Below are 20,450 nucleotides of genomic sequence, written 5' to 3'. Positions count from 1 at the left end.
ACCAAATTTGACATTGAGCTGTTTACTGATGACAGCATAAATTTTATTTTCACATTTACACAACTTTATTTAGCAGAGTTACATCTCCTGATTTGACATCCTTATAACTATGGCTTTTGCAGCAAATTTTCAATAAGGTTTGTTGGGTTTCATCCATATTTGACATGCAGCTTTATATTAAAGAAACCTTGAATAAGTTTCATTAACCGGTCTATGAATTAATTTACTAGAGTTATGTCCCCTGGGTTTTATTTTAGCTTTGGTTTCTATAGCATTGTTTAACCAAAGCTTGTTATACTTCAGCTGAAATTGACATGATTCAATGTATTGAGGAGAACTTAAATAGGTTTTATTTTCAGAATTCCATAAATTTATTAGAAGAGTTTCTACTTTAGTTTCTACAGCATAACTTTACATAGGTTTGTTAGATTTCAGCCAAAGCTGACATACAGCTTTATGTAGATGCAATCTTTCATGTGTTTCATTCTGTAGCATTACTTACAGTTGTTATGCCTATAATTGTCATCCTGAATTTGGTTTCTGCAGGAGTACATTACCAAAGAGTGCTGTATTTCCCCCTAATTTGACCTCAAGATGTATAATTATTCGTGAGACCGTAAATGAGTTTGATCTTCAAAAATTCACAGCTTCATTTTGAGGAGTAATGGCTGCTAATTTCACACACTCCTAATTTGGTTTCTGTAACATATCTTCATAAAAGATTCTTGGATTTCAACTAGATTTAATATGCCCTTTTATGCTGATAAGATCTTTTAAAAAAAAGAATTTTTCGAATATCATGGCATCATTTACAGGAGTTAAGAACCCTGATTCTCCATCCTCCTGACCATAGTTTCTTCAGCATTATTTTATGAAGGATTGTTAGACTTTAACCAAATTTGGCAGGCTAATTTATGCTGATGAGATCTTGAATAATTGGATATCTTTCCAACTTTGGAATGTACTAGGTCATGTATATCTTTATCTTCAAGTGATGAATGGAACTATGTGTAAATGAACAAAATCTGATTTATTTATTAAACTGACATACAAGTGAATAAAAATACCAGAAAAACTCTTAAAGAGACATTTTTAACAGAAAATGTATATTATGGAATAATGTCAAATAAACTCATGACATATAAATAATAGTGACTGATGTGGTACATCTAACCTACTGATTTCATGTTGTACCCTCCAAAATTTAATGCTATATTTTGTTATTATTTAACAACTTACAAGATGATGCCCTTTATTCCTTCAAATCAAAAAAAGGAATCATTAATTACAATTACAAGACTGAAATTAGCATATATCTGAAATGAGCATATGCATTCTAATGGAAAAAAAAAAACAAATTAAGAAATAAAAAGCATATAAATTATGTGCACTTTAAGTTTTTAATGACACCATTTTGCAGATATTCTGAATATCACTTGGGATATGCTATTTTCAGTGATTACAATCAGTAAATGCAGCATATCTGGCAGGAATCTACTGTATGGGACATTGTAAATATACTTTAATCTTTCAGAAGGTTATTTTCTCTTTTCTGGAGTATACGGTTAATGAGTCAAATTATTTTGCTACACCAGGAACTACAGGTTTGGATATTTAAAACTGAATAGGACTAAATGATTATCTTATTAAATAGCTTTTGTTCCTGAGATGAAAGATATCAAGACTAAATTTATCAATGCTTTAACTTAGAACTTGAGATCAAAAGAACAGCAGAGTTTGATCATGTGCAGTGGCTATGATTCCATTTGCACTTACATTTATTAAAAGTTGAAGAAAGTCTTAGTTTGTGTTCCAGTGAAAAATATTTATGACTTTTGTTTCATTTTTTTAAATAGAATATTAAATTTTATTTAAGCATGTACATTCACAGTGTAAGGCTATTTTATTAGATTTTAGAGAGCAAAACTTGGATCTTTTTAAAACTAATGAACTTATATGTACCTAGTTTCAAGTAATTCTTCCTATCCAATCCATGCAGGTAAAATCTGAATGTTTGCTTCCTTCATATACAATACCCTGTATATAAGAAAAGCATATAGTTTCTAACTGAAAATATCATAAGCGAGACATGATAACCTACATGAGATCACCTTATCCTGAAGTGCTGTCTGTATTATTTGTTAAGTGATATTCTTAAGAGTTTAAATTGAAAGGTTTTGCTTTAAATAAATACACATGTCTAGGTTATTTTAGCTTAGTGACTTAAATTTTATTTCAAAATTGAAGTGTGCCTAATGGAAAAGACGAAGTCATTCACCACATCAAATGAAACTCTGAAACTAGTTTTTTATTGTTATATTATATTTATACCTTGTCATTTCTCAGGAAATGACCTAAACAAAGAAAAATGCATATTTTTCCCTGGCTTCTATATTCAAACATTTCGATCAATAATAAATAATAAAACCTTCAGCAGCCCATATAGGTTAAAAGGATGACAAGTATCTTGAATGAAACAAAGCTATCTAAAAACTTTCTTCAATATTAGTATATCTATATTCATTTCATTAAAGAAACATACTTCAGCTGAATCCAATTTCAGCATTCCCAGCTTCCATCACATACCAGCAAACTGAAATTCAGGTTAACAGAACTTGAAAATATGTCCACTTGCTTGTGTGAAAATTTGAATAAATTCGAAGAAAAAAACATCTGAGTAAGTAAAGTCCATCTAAAGCAATATACATGTAACTTTGATTGGTAGAAATTAAGCAACAATATGAGCTGCCAAGTGTGTGTACATTCCTGAAAATTTGATTTCTTGTTCCAATGTTAGTCAACCTTGGAACATGCTACACAGTGAAATTATTTAGGCAGAAATACAGCGACCTAAATAACACAAATATCAGGGGAGGCATCTTACACTGTAGGACTAACTGTATTCCAATAAATCAATCCCACAAATCTGTGTTGATACTTATGGATGATGTTGTGGGTCTGATGTCACCTGTTCATTCCAGAACAAACCTGTGTACACTTTAGACACATACCAGTAACTGCATGCAGGTAACAGCAATATCAAGCATGAAATTCAAAATGGCCACAGGACAAATGGTTGTGCTATTCCAGGTGGATTTACAAGTCACCAAACATATGATCTGCTCAGGAAATATAATCTACATGTCACCAAAAGAACCCTTCAGCCAACATTAGCTGCACAGACACGAGAAATACCAGTAAGTGTATAAAATATACATCAATGTGTACAGCCAAATTTGAATGCAGATAATTGCAGCTTTTAATGAATAGGTGATATCAGCCCCTCACCAGATAATCAATATCGTCATGGGTGAAGGGCTGATTTATCAGCCTTGACTAACTGATGTATTACCTATGTGACACAAAATTTCAGTTCACCTTGAAATGAAAGCAAGTGAAACAGGCAAGACAGGAACTCCAAGCATATCCCAGCATAAACTTCAAACCTATTGTGATGTTATCAAACAGCTTCAGTTTAATGCAACAACTGATGTTGAAGTTTTGTGACTTCCAAAAACATGAGCAGAACTTTAACAATGTTTACACTGGAAAAGTGACTACTGTATCTTACCATGCTTAAATAGATGCGGCAAAAACAGCTTGCAGGCTATCAACCAAGTCAGAAATTTGTAATTTATTTTTTCTTTTACATGTTTGCAAACGATTAATTACCAACTTATGTGTTGTAGCGCCCGGTATGGCCCCTTCAATATGCGCAGAATGCTGATACTGAGGAGGTTTAATTTTCCTGGCCTCCTCCATGCGTTTCTCCTCCCTCTTTGATATAATATCCCATACTTCTTCAAGTATTAAGTTGAGTACTTTGTCAACCATACGATATGGTTGTGGTAGAGTGTCTCGAAGCTGTTCTGGGTCTACCAGATAATCATCCTCGTCTTCAACTGGTATTCTGTCTAGGGATGGAGGAGTGTAACTGACGTTCTTTCTGATGTAGACAGGCATTTTTTGTAATTTCTTGTAAAATAATTATTATAATTATAATATATAATTATTATATAATTACAACTATTCTTCTATAAACGTAAATGTCCTTAAGCCCCGATGTATGTGCAGATTTCCAAACAATATTTAAGAAAAGACGTTTCTAGGTCCGCCATTTAGCGGAAATAAAAACAAACACTCGGAACGACAGCAACTACAGATGAACAGATAGGAAAAAAGCCAAACAGAGCCAAATATAACGGAAGTTAAAGTGCCTGTAACCTTTGGCCTCTCAAGAAGTAGATAGTGTGTGAAGTAGTTGGACTACATTCACTGGCAGTTTTGTCTCGCTTCTGAGTGGGAATATATACGTTGATCAAAAGAGAAAGAAAACATGGACTCAGATCTTGTCAGTCAAATAATTAAATTCAATGCCCAAACTAATGGAAGGGAGAGGATATGCAGGTAATTGATAGTTACTTATATTTTGTGTGTAATATTAAAGTTTCTTTTCTTAGGATCACTTGCTTTTTTTAATTTTGCCTTTGTGTGCCATAAAAATATTCAGGTGGATCACAATAAAAAGTTCTACTTATTCTAAATGACAAATTCCAGCTTCATTTTATAAGGTACTATTTTGTTTACGACAAACCTAGTCACTTAAATACATGTACAAGTAAGTACTAGCCTTGACTAGTCCTGCATGTAATACCTCGACGCTGATATTTGTGTCTTTGGCGTCAGGGACATAGCACTAAAACAAAAATAACATGTGATATGTCTTATATTGTAGGACTAAGGTTTAGAAAACATGGTTCTAATCCTTTGACGATTCAAATTACTTTGATTTTCAGCCTTTCTTTTGATATTGTGCCGGATGAATTGAAGTTTGCTAGGGTTTGATCTCGTAAAAGGGACGGCAAGGCTTGTGCAAACAATTACAGACCTGTTAACATATTTATTATTGGTGGCCAAGATAATAGAAAACGGAGTGTGTTGAGCGTAACTATTTAACAGCTGTGTTCAAGAGAATACATCTTCTTCATAATGTTAAGGTTCAAACATCCATGGTTGTCCACATAGAAATGATAATGCTCAACTTACAAAACACAGTGAAGCATGATCTATTGAAAACAAAGTATTGTTACATTTGGGTAACACAGGATTCTTCTTATTTGGCTCATAGTCAAAAAAAATTCATTGAATTGGAAATAATCTGTAATAGCAGTAACATCATTTCTGTAAAGTGTATTAAATATTTAGGTCTCCATATAGATTACAAATACATAATTCAGCTGGATATTTAAAAGTGTTTAATGCATAGATGAGGTCAGTTATTATCACTGAAAACTAGAAAACATGGTACAATTTTGGCCATTCTTGTTCTTTGCATGATGACAGAATTTGGTACAAATTTCTGAATATCACAGAATAAAAACTACGTTGAACCAAGAACAAGCACCAGACAGCATAAACTTGAACATGTGGGAATGCTGACAGTGGAGAATACATTGAATCAGTTTGAACTACATTCTGTTCATACATTTATCTTTTGTTGAAAAATGTCCATCTCATCTGAGCCAGACATTTGTGAAAATTAATCATCTTCATGTTGTCACTAGACAGTATATTTAATTTTGTTACACCATATGTTATTGGCAAAGCATTAGCAGCTTTTTTTTTGTAACACAATACAAGATTGGAAACTATTATTCACTTTTATGAAGAACATTTCAAATATAAATCATTTAAATCATCTTTATTAATTCTGATATCAGTTGTTAAGTTTTAATTCTTAGTTTAATAGATCATTGAATTATAATTTTCAATATGTACCATGCCAAAAACTCATGATCCCATAGGACTCCACTTGAATTAAGTTTATATAAACTGTTGTGGGTCATCCTTGGTGGGTCATATGTGTTTATGTCTGTATTAGAATAGTTTTTATGCATGTGCTGTGTCAGTATTATATGACATAGATGTATTAAATGTATTACTGCTTGCATTTGTTGTTCATATGTAAATGAAAATTATTTTAATTAGTATTAGAGACTAGATGGTTACCTCTTTATAATGTGCTATGTTGCTGCAGTTTACATTATGGATGATGTTGTGGTACCCTATAGATTCATATTGCTTCTGACTTTAATCTTATTAGCCTATTCCTTTATGACTCACTAGTTGGAAATGAATATAAATGAGACTGATATTGTTTGATTTATGATGCATCACTCATACATAGTCAGTGTTTATTGATACAAGAATAAAGTATAGCCTGGATTGCTCGATTATCGCGGTACATAATGTTGTTATAGGTACATATTAAAACCGATCTGTTATTGCTGCATTGTTGCAAATTGAAAAGTTTCTCTAACCTTTCCTGTCTACTCCTGTGTAAAACTGTGTTACTGAAAATGAAACTGCATATGGAGGCTGACACATATTACCATTCCATGGGGGAACAACTCTGTATTATCAAGGTATTTACCTAACTTACATATGGTAGCACGCACATATTATAACAAATATAAATTTCATCTTCGTGATAAGATGGAATGTCTCTGCTTGCACTGGCTGAATATTTACACCAAAATAAAGGATCCAATCACTAAATTTAATACATTAATATCAGTTAAGTTGAAATCCATGATAACAGCAGCAGAAATTAAAAATAAAAAGTATATATCACTTTATCTGACTTTTAAGTGCAATGTCGTCAGAGAAATCTACATATACACATGATTCTATTATTGTTATTATTAATACTGAAATATTGCCGGTTTTAAGAATAGTTTAACTATTGTTGCCTTCCTATTTATGTAGGATAATTGGATCATAAGCAATGTTTTGTCAATTTTGGCCCATTATGGCTACCATCGAAGGAAATTCCAAGCATGTAAGGACATGTATCAAACCATCAGTATAAGACTTATAATCATCAAACATCAGACAATACACTGAGTATATTTCATAATCAAAGTCATTGCAGGTATAGCAGTTTTGACTGGAGTTTTATTATATATATGATCATCAACGTAATTGCATGCACTTTACAAAATGTGATGTTCTTTTTCACTGTAAATTGATTTTAAAAAATGCTGACATTTTAGAGGAAATTGCACTATAAGATATTTACATCCTTACTGGCAACAGCTTTACATCTGTAAACAACTGCTAGAAAGTGCAATTCCAAAATTAATCAGAAAATCCAGTTATTTATATATATATATATATATATATATATATATATATATATATATATATATATATATATATATATATATATTGTGCATTTCTTGTTAGTAATTATATTTTTAATTCACAAGTTGACAGTTAAGTCTTGTTTAATGCTCATGGCTGTTGATAATAATAAAGAAAACCACTGAAACAAATATTTATTTTTCTTTGGAGTAAAAAGACTGCAGTAACAATTTAAGTCTTCTAGACTGTCTCTCTACTATTTGCAGATGGGTACACATTATATATAGGTAAATACTATATTCTTTCTTATAGACTTCTCCAGTATACCAGTCGATTCCTTGGGGGATACCTTGAAGGAAGGCATGATGCAGCTGACATTCTGGAGAAGCTAAAAAAATTGGAGTATATGTTTAGTATGACCAGGAAGTGTAAGTACTGCTTTTTACTTAATGCAAACAAACATCTTCAGTACATTTAAATATCCTAAAATTTGTTTAGTTACCAGATGTTCTCAAGCAGTGCATGTTAGTGTAGCATCAGTTGAAACTGAGTGGGAGCTATGGTAGCTACGCTGGTAGAACATCAGACTCATAATCCAAGAGTCCGGTTAGATAGTACTTGCCCCGGCCAGATCTCATCAGCCGCTTTGGTATGTCCTTCCTAAAGTAAGTTAGGACATATTTCTTCAGCATGATATAACTAACAGTGTGTTAAAGATGCCATTATAAATAAAGCAACAACATTATTATGGTAACCTTATTGAATTTACCATGCTAAGTTTACAGCATTAAGGTACCATTTAAGCAGTTGTTGTTGTTGTTGTAGGGTTTAACACCATTTTTCAGCACACGATAGGCTATACATGGCGGCCAGTATTAATGGTGGAGGAAGAACCTGGGAAAACCCCGGAAAGAACAACCGACCCATGAGAAGCCCATTTAATCAGACATTCACTTATAAGATGATAAATTTAATGTGAATACACATGTATGAATGAGTATTTTGGTGCAGTTTAAATGTTTGACACATCTTTAATGTTTATTGTTTAAATGTTCTTTTCATCTATTCTAACAGCTACAGTATTTATCCCTATGATTTTTAAAACCCCATTAACCATTGCGTTTGGCCCATCAATCCATGTATAGCAATTTAAGATGAAGAATGTGTGTGTTTGGGATTTTTTAATGTAGCTTTAACATTTTTTCAGTGATATCACTATGATGTCTGCAGTGTGGCAGTTTATAGTGTTGTCTAGCACTGGGGCATCATGCCGCAGATATATAGCATGTTGTCCCACCCAGTCACATTATCCTAACACCAGGCCGACCAGTCCTAACACTAACCTCTTAATGCTGATCATCTAGCGAGGCAGCTGTTAGTACCATTTTTGTAAGTCTTTGGTATGACTCGGCCGGGGTTTGAACCCTTGACCTCAAGCTTCCGAGGCAGACGCTCTAACCACTAGGCTACTGGAGCGGTCTGAAAAATATGTAGACATGTGCGCCAGTTTAGCCAACATCAATGACAAATGTCACATGAATTATTTTTATCAAAATGAAAACATTGTGAGTCAAAGATTTAATCATAAACATCATTTCTTATTCATAATCCTTCAAGCGTTACACAGACAGTATTGACTTTCATGACACTATAGTCTGCATGCGGTGGTTTAAACATATTAATAGTGGTGGCTACGCTATTTCACTAGACAAGCAATTGGACTGAAAAAATTACTTGTAAATAAACCCAGGACAAAATCAAAATTTTCCCATTGAAGTAAGATTTTCTATAATTTCTTACAATTAATCTCTCAAGTTAAATATATGGCATCCTGTCCATGTGTAGATTTTAATTTTGGTTTTTCTTAATGAAAACTTTTACTGTTATAAACACATACCCTACAGTTAAAAAAATAGGCATGTGATTCCTTGCTTTTTAATGTAGGAAAACTTTTTATTATAAAATAGAAAGATAACTTAATAAGTTATTTCACAAAATCTTAATTTAGGACTAGTTTAAAATTTCAGCTCTGTGCTAGGCAGGGATATCAGGGACCCAATCTTCTGCATCAAGTATGCATGAAATTCTTACAGGATGCATCTTTTTTCCATGTAAAACGTCTCCATGATGCACCCATCCCCCATGATGCTTCTCTTCTTGTATCTTTGTCAGCCATGACCAATCTGTGAAATAGCTAATGGCTAGACATAGGTAAACAGGCATGAACCTTGTGTGACTAATAAACAGTTTAACCTTTTCTGATGTGATGACTTCAAAGAAACCAATTTTGTACTGAATGTGTATGCAAGTACCTGTGCTTGTTTGGTAAATAAATCTTTGCTGTTTTAACTGTTTAAATTGTTGATGATACATGTATAAATCATGACAATAATTGAATCTTTCTCAGAGTATCATTTGATCAGTATTGTCAAATCATTAATAAGCAATAATAACACTAATATTAAGTGATGCTTTTATACATGTGTTTTACTCTACGGCACTACACTATGTGACCTTACAAGGCTGAGAATGGAATCCAGATATACAAGAAAATTATCATCATGTACCTTTTTATTTTCCATTCTATCCTTTTCAGGATTGAGGGACTCATGAGTTTATGCTAGAGAGTCTCCAGAATAGGCTGGGGACTCATGAGCTCCATGAGTGAAGAGTCCAGGACTCTTCATCCTGAAACTCTGTTGACTGCACTGGTTAGGTTTTCATAACTAACTAGCATACCATTACAGTAACACTGTTTATTGTTCACTCATGCATACAATTACTGTTGCATTGTCTATTGTTCACTCAAGCATACCATTACTATCACATTGTTTATTGTTCACTCAGGCATATACTTAGTGTAGCATTTTTGGTTCAAGTTGCCTTGAATATCTTGATTTAAAAATATTGATTGAATCATTTGGATGCCTCAATTGAAATAGCAGAAAAGGCCAGCTGGGTCAATTCTAGAACTGAAAAAATTAGGTGGCAACTCTCCCCCCCCTCCACCACCACTTGAAGAAAAGGGAGAATGACTGAAAACAAGAAGGACTTAATGAAAAAATAAAGATTGGGGTTGAAAATATGATGCAGAGTTTCATCCATTAAGTTAATTTTTTAAAAAGAAATTAATGAATCCCACAATCACGCATTTCTTAGAATAGGCCTTTAAGGGATATTGTTTTGTTTATATGCCAGGCACTGAAATGTCATAAGTATCTATTCTTCCTTTAGCACTTATTTCTTATCATTGCATTACTTTATATCTGGGTCACTGTTATATATGTTAAATTAATATCTGATCATAGACTTAATGCTTCAACAATAGAAATGCCTGCAGATACCCTTCTGTGTTGTGATAAGGCAATTAGGCATCCTACCACATTGATACATTGTGTTGAAGACTTCCTAAAGTTAAATTAAATAATGTCAGTTCTGATTGTGGGCACCACATTCTCAGTTTTATCTTTGTAAGAAGGGGCATTGGTCATTATGTAATCTCAAAGCCATGTCAAATCTACAACTTATTAGTTACATGTTGTAGGGATCTGAGTCAGGAATTGTGAACAGAGGAAAGATCCTGTTTAATATTCCTTGTTCATTCCCTATAGTTTCACAGAAGTTTTTGGATTTTTTCTGATTGCTCTATAATTATTTTGTTCTTCAGTTTGTTTGGCTTGTAATTCTTAATATTTATTTAATTTGCAAAGTATACATTTTTACATGCAGCATCATGGCATTATAGAGATTTCCTAGTGTCTACACATATGCAGATTATGGGTTGTACAGTTTCATGTATTTTCAGAGCTTCCATGCTTTTCAGGATTTTAAACCCAATTTTTTCTATTTTCAGCAATTAGTTTTAAAAACTGTTTATTTATACATTAATCACATATTAGTTACAGGTAGTTTCACATTAATTTGAAAGTATTTAACACAAAAAATAACTTAATGCATGACACATTACACCCATAAGCAAGCAGTATAAGATCTCATTTTATCAAAAGAAAAATATTTTATCTATCCTTTTCATTATCTCCTAATTGTATGTCATTATTCTCTTTTAATATTGTTAAATCTGAATAATAATGGCAATTTAAACAAGAAATGGGAAAATAACCATTCCACATTTATCGCAATTACGTACTTGTTTGCCTTCTCTGATTCTGTCTTACTTCATTCCTGTCCTCAGTTGATCAACCCTCAGCACAATGCTGTTCGGTCTTTTGATAAGGAGAAATTTTGAAATTTTAGTGTCATTGTGGTATATTTTATTATCAGTAAGTGCATATCAGTAATACTGATACATATGATTTCCAAAATGTTATAAATGAAATTATATATATCCAGATTTTATCTTAAAACACATGCATTACAACATGACTTAGTCAAATCTTCTCAGGAGTACCATTGAATATTCAAGAAATTTGACCAATAACTGAGGAATGGTTGTGTTCAAATCAAGAAAATGTGCATGCACTATTTTAAAATTTACATTAGGTCACACAGTATGTTCACCATTCTGTTTATCCTACATTTTATCAACCCAGCAGTCTGTCAACAGATGTGCTATTAATAACATCTCATAAATTATGTGCCAATACACCTTGGTCAGCAGTGGTATAATGTAGGACACTCTGTATCAGATAGGTAGGATGTGTGACAAGTAAAATCTAGATCATAGAATTCACTATCACACACAGGTATTTGAAAACCACTTAGATACAGGTGTCTGGGTTTTTTTTATTATAAAAATATTAACTTTCTGCTTTTGAAAATTTGGTATTTCTTTATTTTGTAATTATATACAGTTTAATAAAGTCATATATAGGTTGAAAGAATACACATGTGATACTTAAAGGCATACAGCATGATAATACCCTATCCGTGTGTGTGTATGTAGTATTTGGATTGTTTTGACTAAAAGCAATATGTCTGTTTTGTTTATTATTCATGTCTGGACTGTGAGTACATTAAATTAATTTTATTAATGAATTACCATACATACTTGTTTAAAAGTTGAGGCAAACTGCAAACAACAAAGATCCTGATCTGCCATAGCATAACACACGTGCTGATCAGGGTCAGTGTTGTTTGTTCTACTGACTACTCCTAACAAAGTGCACATTCCCAGATCTGTTGACTCATTATACGATGGCAGATCTGTTGATATTGATTTATAGGTGACTACATAAGGTAATAGTTATCCTGATGTCAACAGTCTGGCATTTTGACAGATTTAACATAAATGAAAATGATGTTTTCTGCTAAACCACAAAAAGGATACTTATAAAAGAATACTTTGCTAATATTTTTCTAACCCAAGGATTTTAATTTTGCAAATATATATTTGAGCAGTTTTACTAGCATGAATTCCTGTCTGATTTTTAAAAAAATGAGTACTGTATTGCTCTAAAAGTACCCAGATATGCTGTTGCATGATGCACTGGCATATCAGGGTCTGCGTTGTGTATTTTAATGATTACTTCTAACAAGTTACATAGACCGATGATCTGTCATTGAATTATACAACAGCAGATCTGGATCTATGCTGTTTGCAGTTGAACCCTACTTACAATCAAGTAAATCTAGTATCATTAAAGTATAAAAGCCCTTACCATTGTTCTCTCACATCTCCTTATTCAATGCATGCTCAGAGGAGATAAAATAAAGTTAACTGCATTTGAAAGGTTCACTTGCTATCTTGTTCAGTTTGTTTTGTAATCATAATTCAAACCCCACCCTTAAATATATTTAATATTATGCCCTATAACTTTAGTGTCTGTTGTAGTGTATCATGAAGTCATATATTACTGTTACATTTCAAACAGTAAAGATAATTAGCAGAGTTGTTTCTTCACTTCAGCAAATATATGTTTATCCCTTGATCTTTTATGTCAATCTCATCATCTCTTACACTTTATTCTTCCAATAAAACAGTTGATATTCAGTCAACCTGATACTGTACTTGTCAGTTGGATAACCACATATAAGAGTGATATTATTCTGGGCTCCCATTGTGAAGAAAGAAAAGATGAAATGAAATCAGCTTTTAATTACAGTGAATTGTCTTTAAAATCCTATATTTGCAGTGATAGCATGGATACATATTAATGTCCATGTAATGGATTTCAGCTTTTAACTTCTGGACCATTGTGCAGGGTGGACATGGTGGGTTGGGTCATAAAGAAAAGGAGGATTGGCTCTTGATTAATACTATTTCATATCGATTTTCGTTTTTTAATTTTGTTTTTCAGTGCTGAGGTTTGGAAAGAGTCTGGACTTTTTGCAAGGAGCACTGAAAACGATGCATCTGAAAGACTATGTCCTTAGAATGACCTTGACCCTCTCCAAGATCAACCAGGCCTTTTACCTTCTTTTTGACCATTTTATCTGGGCACACAATGTTGGCGTTGTAAAGCTGAACAAACAAAAGTGGACAGATTTATCTGCAAGATTTTACATTGCCACACTAATTCTGAACTTAGTGAGGGACATTTATGACATTTTTTGTGTCATTTGTCAAGAAGTTAAGACATACCAAGCACGAATCAAGAGAAGTCAGTACGTGAATGGAGACAGCAACCACACTATGGTCACACAAAACCAGACAAAGGGAACAGTGATTCTGAGAGTGTTTGTTGAAAATAGGCCACTTTTTTTAGACTTTATTAAGAATATAGCTGATATACCAATTCCTGCATGCACATTAGGTTATTTGAAGCTTTCACAACAGACAGAAGGATTGCTTGGAGTTATCTCCTCTGTCATAGGAGTTGCTACTATTTGGAATCCGCTTTTAAAGCTAGTTCCATCGTAGAACTAGAGATAAAATATTCTTATTTTTCCATTCATTATTTCAGTTTTAAGAATATGTTTCCAAGAAAGGATGGAATAATAGCATATGAAAGAGACTATAATTAGGCATACTGCAGTTTTTTTACTTGACCACTCTCTTTGCAAAGATCATTCTCCTTATTCATTCACTTCTTAAACAGTGAAGCCACAGCTAGATGGTAGACCACCTGGCTTGTAATTCAGGGTTTTCGGTTAGAAACACATAAAGACCTGCCTGGGTCAGCTGTGTCCGTTGAAAAGGCACTTAGCTTCCATTTCCTTGGCATGATATAAACAATAATTTGTTAAACATACTGTTAAAGCCAAGAAAACTCAGAATCATTATCCATTATCTTGACCTCTTGTATTTTGGACAGCCCTGCACACAGATAAACACTTATCTGCATAAATTCAACATATACACACACATCTTAACAGATACACACCACACATGACATATATCAAACAATTTACACATATATAAATGTGTCATTATAGTTTATCAGGTAGTCTTAATCCTTAATGATAATGAAAAAAAGGATTTTACCAGTCATTTCATATTAAACAATTCTTTAAGTATACAACACAAATACATTTTCTTCCCAAAATTTTACTTTTATGATAGATTTTTGAAAGGAAAATGAACAGCATGTTTTATTAAAAGTTTTATATACAGAACTTTCCTGTGAGTGAAATGATAAACATACTGGCTTATCCACTCCCACACACAAACACATATATACTGGCTTATTCACTCTCACACACAAACAACTACTGGCTTATTCACTCTGACATAGACACACACAGATATTAGTAAAATACACACATACCACTTCCTGCTTGGCTAAATGGTAGCAAATTCTGTGAAGGTGTTAGGTGATTGATCAATCAATCAGTCCTCTGTGAGTAATCAGTAACATCTGTTTTGCTTCACCATTGTCAAAAATTTTCAAATTGCTAACCATGCAAAACATAAAAAAGACAGCATACGTGTAATTTACAATTTTTAATTAATTATTAATAATAATAATAATAATGAGGACTTTGTGTAGTGCCTAATCTTGAAGCTGTAAGCACTTTACAACATTACACTGTATTTAATTTTCAGTTAGGATAAATTATTTGATCTGTAAATAACTTCAATACAAATGTAAAACCTGTCATGTGTATAAACTGATGATATAAAATGATTTCAGTCTTAGGTTTTTTTGGCATCAAGACAAGTCATGTTATATACACACCTTTATATCTTTTGTGTTTTAAGCTGATACATGTTTTTATGATTTTTCTAATTGATACTTAGTTTTCTATATGTTAATTTTGTGTTAATCTTTAAATGATTATTGAAATTGTTGCACTAGTTTTCACAATATTGTTGCCTATATTTAATTGTTAATTTTCCAAAATGTTTGTATGTAATGATTTTGTATCTGAGATATAAACAGCACAACTTTCATCCACCTCAAACACTTGATAAAAGGTTGCAGATGGGGACTAAAACCCTTGTCGCGCAATTCTATCCCTTTTTGATGTTCTACTTGACAGGCTTTCTCTGTAGAAGTTGTGATCATGAAATTGATCCTGCAGAAAATCTTTATGTAAAGATGGGATTCCTGATCTCTTTCAGAAAATGAAGTACATATTTATTAATCTCCACATTAATGCTTGTAGAATAACAAGACAGATCCCTCATACCCTGAAATTTATGTCATGCATATTACAACATATTACAGACTGTTGTGTTGTAACCTGTATCAACATTTTCAACAACTACCTCTTACCTGTATACAGATTTGTATTTCAAAATACCCTGTGACAGATGTGAAATGTGAGTACTGCAGTATTATGGACCATAACTGTAATCCAATTGCCCCTGCCATTCCAACGGGCTGTATGGTTTTACATTCTGCAGGCTAATACCTGGTACATGCACGTGTGATGGCATGCACATGTGCTTATCAATCCAAGATTTCCTACTTTCCGACCTGTCCTGACTATTTGTCTTTTGGAAAGTTGCATGGTTGTCTGAAAGGTTCAGAAAATTTTAAACCATCTCTGAAAAATCCAGATCTGGTTATATATATATAAAAGGAGAAACCAATCCTGTGTCTCAGCCCAAGAAAAATGAATTGCCAGACCAGTCCCCAAAGCTCAAAATTTAATAAATACATCTTTGAAAAAAGGGTAAATACCACCTGACCAAACAATAAATGAAAATGAAAAACATGCCCCACGTTTTTGGTGTTAGGCCCTAAAACAATGGAAAAAAGATAAAATAATTGTATATCCTCAGGAATGACTGCTCAGGTGAAGAAAGACCTTCAGCAAGCAAGCTGACCACTAATCATGTGGCTTTTATACCAGTCTAGAGCAGCAGAATCTCCTGCACAAGCCAGTCAGGAAGTAGTTTACAAAATATGAGGGAATTATGAAAAAGCAATTAAAGCTACCTGTATGGAGAACTGAGAAGCCAAGATTTTCAAAGTCCAGTAAACAGTTTTGAAATATTGAATTTATAATGAAATTGTGAAAATGGATGCACACAAAACAAGTGGAGACAGAATATGTTTCACTATCTGGTTTGCTTGGTGAATCAAGTTTACATTAAATAGGCAAGTTGCATGACACTAGATAACTGGGTTTTTCACACAACAACATGTTCAGAATAATTTATATACAGTGTATATTGCATAACAATCATTGTTTAGCAATACTGAACTGTTAGTTTTCATACCAATAAACTTGTTAATAAGATCATTTCTGTTCAAACAATTTCTTACCTACCAAAGCCAAGATATAAGTGTGACTTTTTCATTAGAGGCTTCAATATTAAAATATTGTGTTAAAGATCCTTGAAAGTCATGTATCTTTCACACCAGTCACTGTATTCATAGCTGTTTAGTAAATATTTCTTCATGCCTGAAGTTTGTGTCCTGATGGTTGGGTTCCCTGTCTAGTTTTAGGCAGCAGCATTGTCAACATTAAGATATTGGATAGAACCAATTTTGTTTCCTGTCTTGCCTATGTATTGTGATATTCTATGGTTTCCAGTTTTGCCTGTGTTTTTTATTTGCTAGGTTTTATGTCTTTCTTGTGTATTGTGATATGCTTGGTTTCCTGTCTTGCCTGGATTGTAGTATGCTAGGGATTCCTGACTTGTCAATGTATTGTGATATGCTAGGATTCCTGTCTTACCTGCCTAGCTGAAATATGCTAGATTTCCTGTCTTGCCAGTGCATTGGGATATGCTATGTTTCATGTCTTTTTTGTGTATTAGGATATGCTAGGTTTCCTGTCTTGCTTGAGTATCATGGTATGCTAGCATTTCCCTGCCTGGCTGTGATATGCGAGGTTTCCTGTGTTGTCTGTGTTGTAATATGATAGGGTTTCCAGACTTGTCAATGTATTGTGACATGCAAGGGTTTCTTGTCTGACCTGCCTGCCTGAGATATTTTAGGCTTTCCTGACATGCCAATGTATTGTGATATGATAGAGTTTCCTGTCTTGTATCATAATTCACTGCTAATGCTATTCATGAGTCAGACTTCTGCAGATCGCTTTCTGTAAGTTGCTTTACAGGGATGCCTTACTATTTCTATTACATACGCTTGACAGCTGAGTTGTCAGTGTCACCAGAATCATTATGTCATCTGTCTTCCATTATTTTTCAATATTATGTATTTATGTATTTAAAATAAGGTCTAGGAAACTGGAAAACCCAGAGAAATTCACCAATCCATGATGGGCCACTACTTAAACACTGGGATAGAACTCAGTGCTACTTAGGTGCAAAGCAAGTGTGTTACCCCTGCAAAAACCCTGCCATTGTTCTTAATTCTTGTTCTGAAATACATTGTTGTTTATGATGTATGGTTGAATGCCAATTTTCTGCACAAGAGAGGCTATACATATCAGCCAGTATAAATGGTGGAGGAAAAACTCAGAAAGAACCACCGACCCATGAGATGCTACTGGCAAGCTTTCTTACATACCCACATTGGCTGAGTCCAAGACTCAAACCCATGCAGACAGAGGTGAGATGGCAGTGATCTGTAATGGTGAGCACTTTAGACCACTCGGCCACTTGGGGCTCCTGAAATACATTGTAAGATTACTACTACAGACATAGATCAGTTTTAAGAATAAAAAGCACATTAATGATGTGGATGGGTTTTTTTTTCTGCAATTTGACAAAAGATGAGTGAATCTGTGGTTTGGTTTTTGCTGTTACTTCTTTCACTTCATGTGTCTCATCACAAAAGGGCTGGCAAAATCAGGCAGTTTCTACCTACCTTTTATTATATATTTATAAACTACACAAAAATAAATAAAATTCTGTATATCTTGTGTAAAATTCTGGGCTAGTAAAGTAAAACATTTTTCAGATGAAGCAAAATCCCATTTTTAAGTTCACATACATGTATCAAGATACAGAAGTCACATTTATCAGTTAATAAACACCTTTTCCATTTGACCATGTATACACACTTGGAACCAACATAGGTCAGGAACCATCTGATATGATTCTGTGCCTGGTGGTAGGTGAACTGACTTGTTGATTAAAATATGCATTTTGAAGGTTTAGTCTTTACAACTTTTTGACAGAGTTACAGCCCCATTTTCAGTCATTTCTAGCTGTGGCCATTAAAGGACAGATGAGATAATAGTATAGCCTTGTATCTGTCATGTATCATCCATTGTGCATCACTTGTGATCCATTAACATTACTATTTTTGACTTGACAAAAATCTGATGGGTCAGATTCAATCACACATGGTAGGAATATTTGGATTGCATAGCAACCAAAATGAAAAAAATGGAAACCCAGTTTTGACTTCCAGAACGACTCAGCCAATTTCGATGAAACATGGTTTGAATATGTCTTAGTGCATGCTCTTTCAAAATTCTTTATTGGGTGCCTCCCCAAGCAATGATGTGGTTGTCATTGCAATCAGTTGAAAAACCTATTTTCACCTCTTTCTCAGTTTTGATTAAACTTGTTTGGGTTGTTCCTCAGAATATACTCACTTAAAACTATGTTTTGTGTGGTTCCACTGGCATTCAGTAACTTCCATTGCAATTATATTGGAGTGCCTGATGTGGCTCACAACAATTGATCATCATTGGATGGGGATCTCTTTTCCAATAACATTTTGGTGCTAACCCAAAATGCTGTCTTAGGGTGTGCAGGTGAGTTGTTCAGATTTAGCCTGTGACCAATTAGATATTCCATTCCTCCTCTCCCTCTCTCTCTCTCTCTCTCTCTCTCTCTCTCTCTCTCTCTCTCTCTCTCGTGTGTGTGTGTGTACAGGGTTCTCCATAGGATTCTGAAAGTTGTAGTTTTGGACTCCTTTATTAGAACAAGTTGCAGTCCCAGTCCTTAAACCAGGAATCCCAATGACTACATTTTTTCTCTTTGGAATAATTCAGAACATACATACATACATACATACATACATACATACATACATACATACATACATACATACATACATACATACCCTTCCACATTCATGTAAAAGATGTTGGTATACTACCTAATCCAAATGAAGCTGCTCAAAGTAGAAACACAGTCAAACAACATGTCAAATGCCAGTTTCTACCAAAACTGCTGAAAATTATCGTGACACCGGTGACTTTTGACCTAAGGCATCTGCCTTATTACTGCATTTGCCATCAAGATCAATGTATGCCAGGTGAGAAATATGATGCCCATCTGGGTAGCTTGTTGGAACTTCATAGCAGCCATCTTGTTGTAACCAACACAGCTCAGAAACTAGGATGTGAATAGTCTACAAGATAGCTATACCTTTTAAGGATATCCCTTGCCTCATTAATTCAACTCATTGAAGCAGAGAATAGTAATTGTATTACCCAAAATTTCCTTGTCTGAATTCAGTATAATTTTTAATTAATATTTAGTCCAAGAATATTATTGAGCACTTTGTAATTCCAGTGAATAATCTGAATAAATGAATCCACCGAAGTTAAAAACTAGCATAGTGAAAAGACTTATTCCACTTCAGATGTTAAAGCAAGAATACAACAATAGCAGTAGTCCGATAAATCAACTCCACAAATATGTGTTGATATTTATGGATGATGCTGTGGGTTTGATGTCACCTGTTCATTAAAATGTGCAATTTTGCTGCATGCAAATAATTCAGGAACAAACCCGCATACACTTTAGACACATACCGGTAACTGGTAACAGTGATATCGAGCTCGAAATTCAAAATGGCCACAGGACAAATGGTTGTGCTATTCCAGGTGGATTTACAAGTCACCAAACAAATGATTTGCTCAGGAAATATAATCTACATGTCACCAAAAGAACTCTTCAGCCAACGGTAGCTGCACAGCCACGAGAAAAACCGGTAAGTGTATTACATGTACACCGATGTGTGTCAAATTCTGATGCAGATAATTGCAGCTTTTAATGAATAGGTGATATCAGCCCCTCACCT

The 20,450-nt window shown here is 33.7% G+C and overlaps 2 protein-coding genes across 8 annotated transcripts in view; one reads left to right on the top strand and one right to left on the bottom strand.

Annotated features, from left to right (window-relative positions):
* The window catches only part of LOC149801492 (WD repeat-containing protein 93-like), a 74,234-nt gene extending 70,111 nt beyond the window's left edge, over positions 1–4,123 (bottom strand). For all 7 annotated transcript variants that reach the window (XM_089955659.1, XM_089955662.1, XM_089955658.1 and 4 more), the window contains exon 1: positions 3,673–4,123. In XM_089955659.1, the coding sequence (XP_089811785.1) occupies positions 3,673–3,963 (291 nt within the window). In that variant the 5' untranslated portion in view covers positions 3,964–4,123. The remainder of the gene's footprint in view (positions 1–3,672) is intronic.
* A 106-nt stretch (positions 4,124–4,229) lies between these two features.
* LOC149801491 (peroxisomal membrane protein 11B-like) lies at positions 4,230–16,740 on the top strand. The gene is made up of 3 exons (XM_089955657.1): positions 4,230–4,407; positions 7,459–7,574; positions 13,404–16,740. Exons 1-3 carry the CDS (start codon positions 4,337–4,339, stop codon positions 13,964–13,966), a joined length of 750 nt encoding a protein of 249 aa, XP_089811783.1. The 5' UTR covers positions 4,230–4,336; the 3' UTR covers positions 13,967–16,740.
* The last annotated feature ends 3,710 nt before the right edge of the window (positions 16,741–20,450 follow it).

Source organism: Sinohyriopsis cumingii, chromosome 4 (assembly GCF_028554795.1).
Source record: "Sinohyriopsis cumingii isolate HCF-2022 chromosome 4, ASM2855479v2, whole genome shotgun sequence".
NCBI classification, from domain to species: domain Eukaryota; kingdom Metazoa; phylum Mollusca; class Bivalvia; order Unionida; family Unionidae; genus Sinohyriopsis; species Sinohyriopsis cumingii.
Note: the sequence above shows the minus strand (reverse complement) of the source record. Positions and strands in the feature narration are given on the sequence as shown.

Excerpts from the sequence above, each read along its gene's own strand:
- LOC149801491 (XM_089955657.1), top strand. The coding sequence starts at position 4,337 with ATGGACTCAGATCTTGTCAGTCAAATAATTAAATTCAATGCCCAAACT. Across the intron at positions 4,408-7,458 it reads GGAAGGGAGAGGATATGCAG|ACTTCTCCAGTATACCAGTC; the intron begins GTAATTGATAGT and ends TCTTTCTTATAG. Across the intron at positions 7,575-13,403 it reads GTTTAGTATGACCAGGAAGT|TGCTGAGGTTTGGAAAGAGT; the intron begins GTAAGTACTGCT and ends TTTGTTTTTCAG.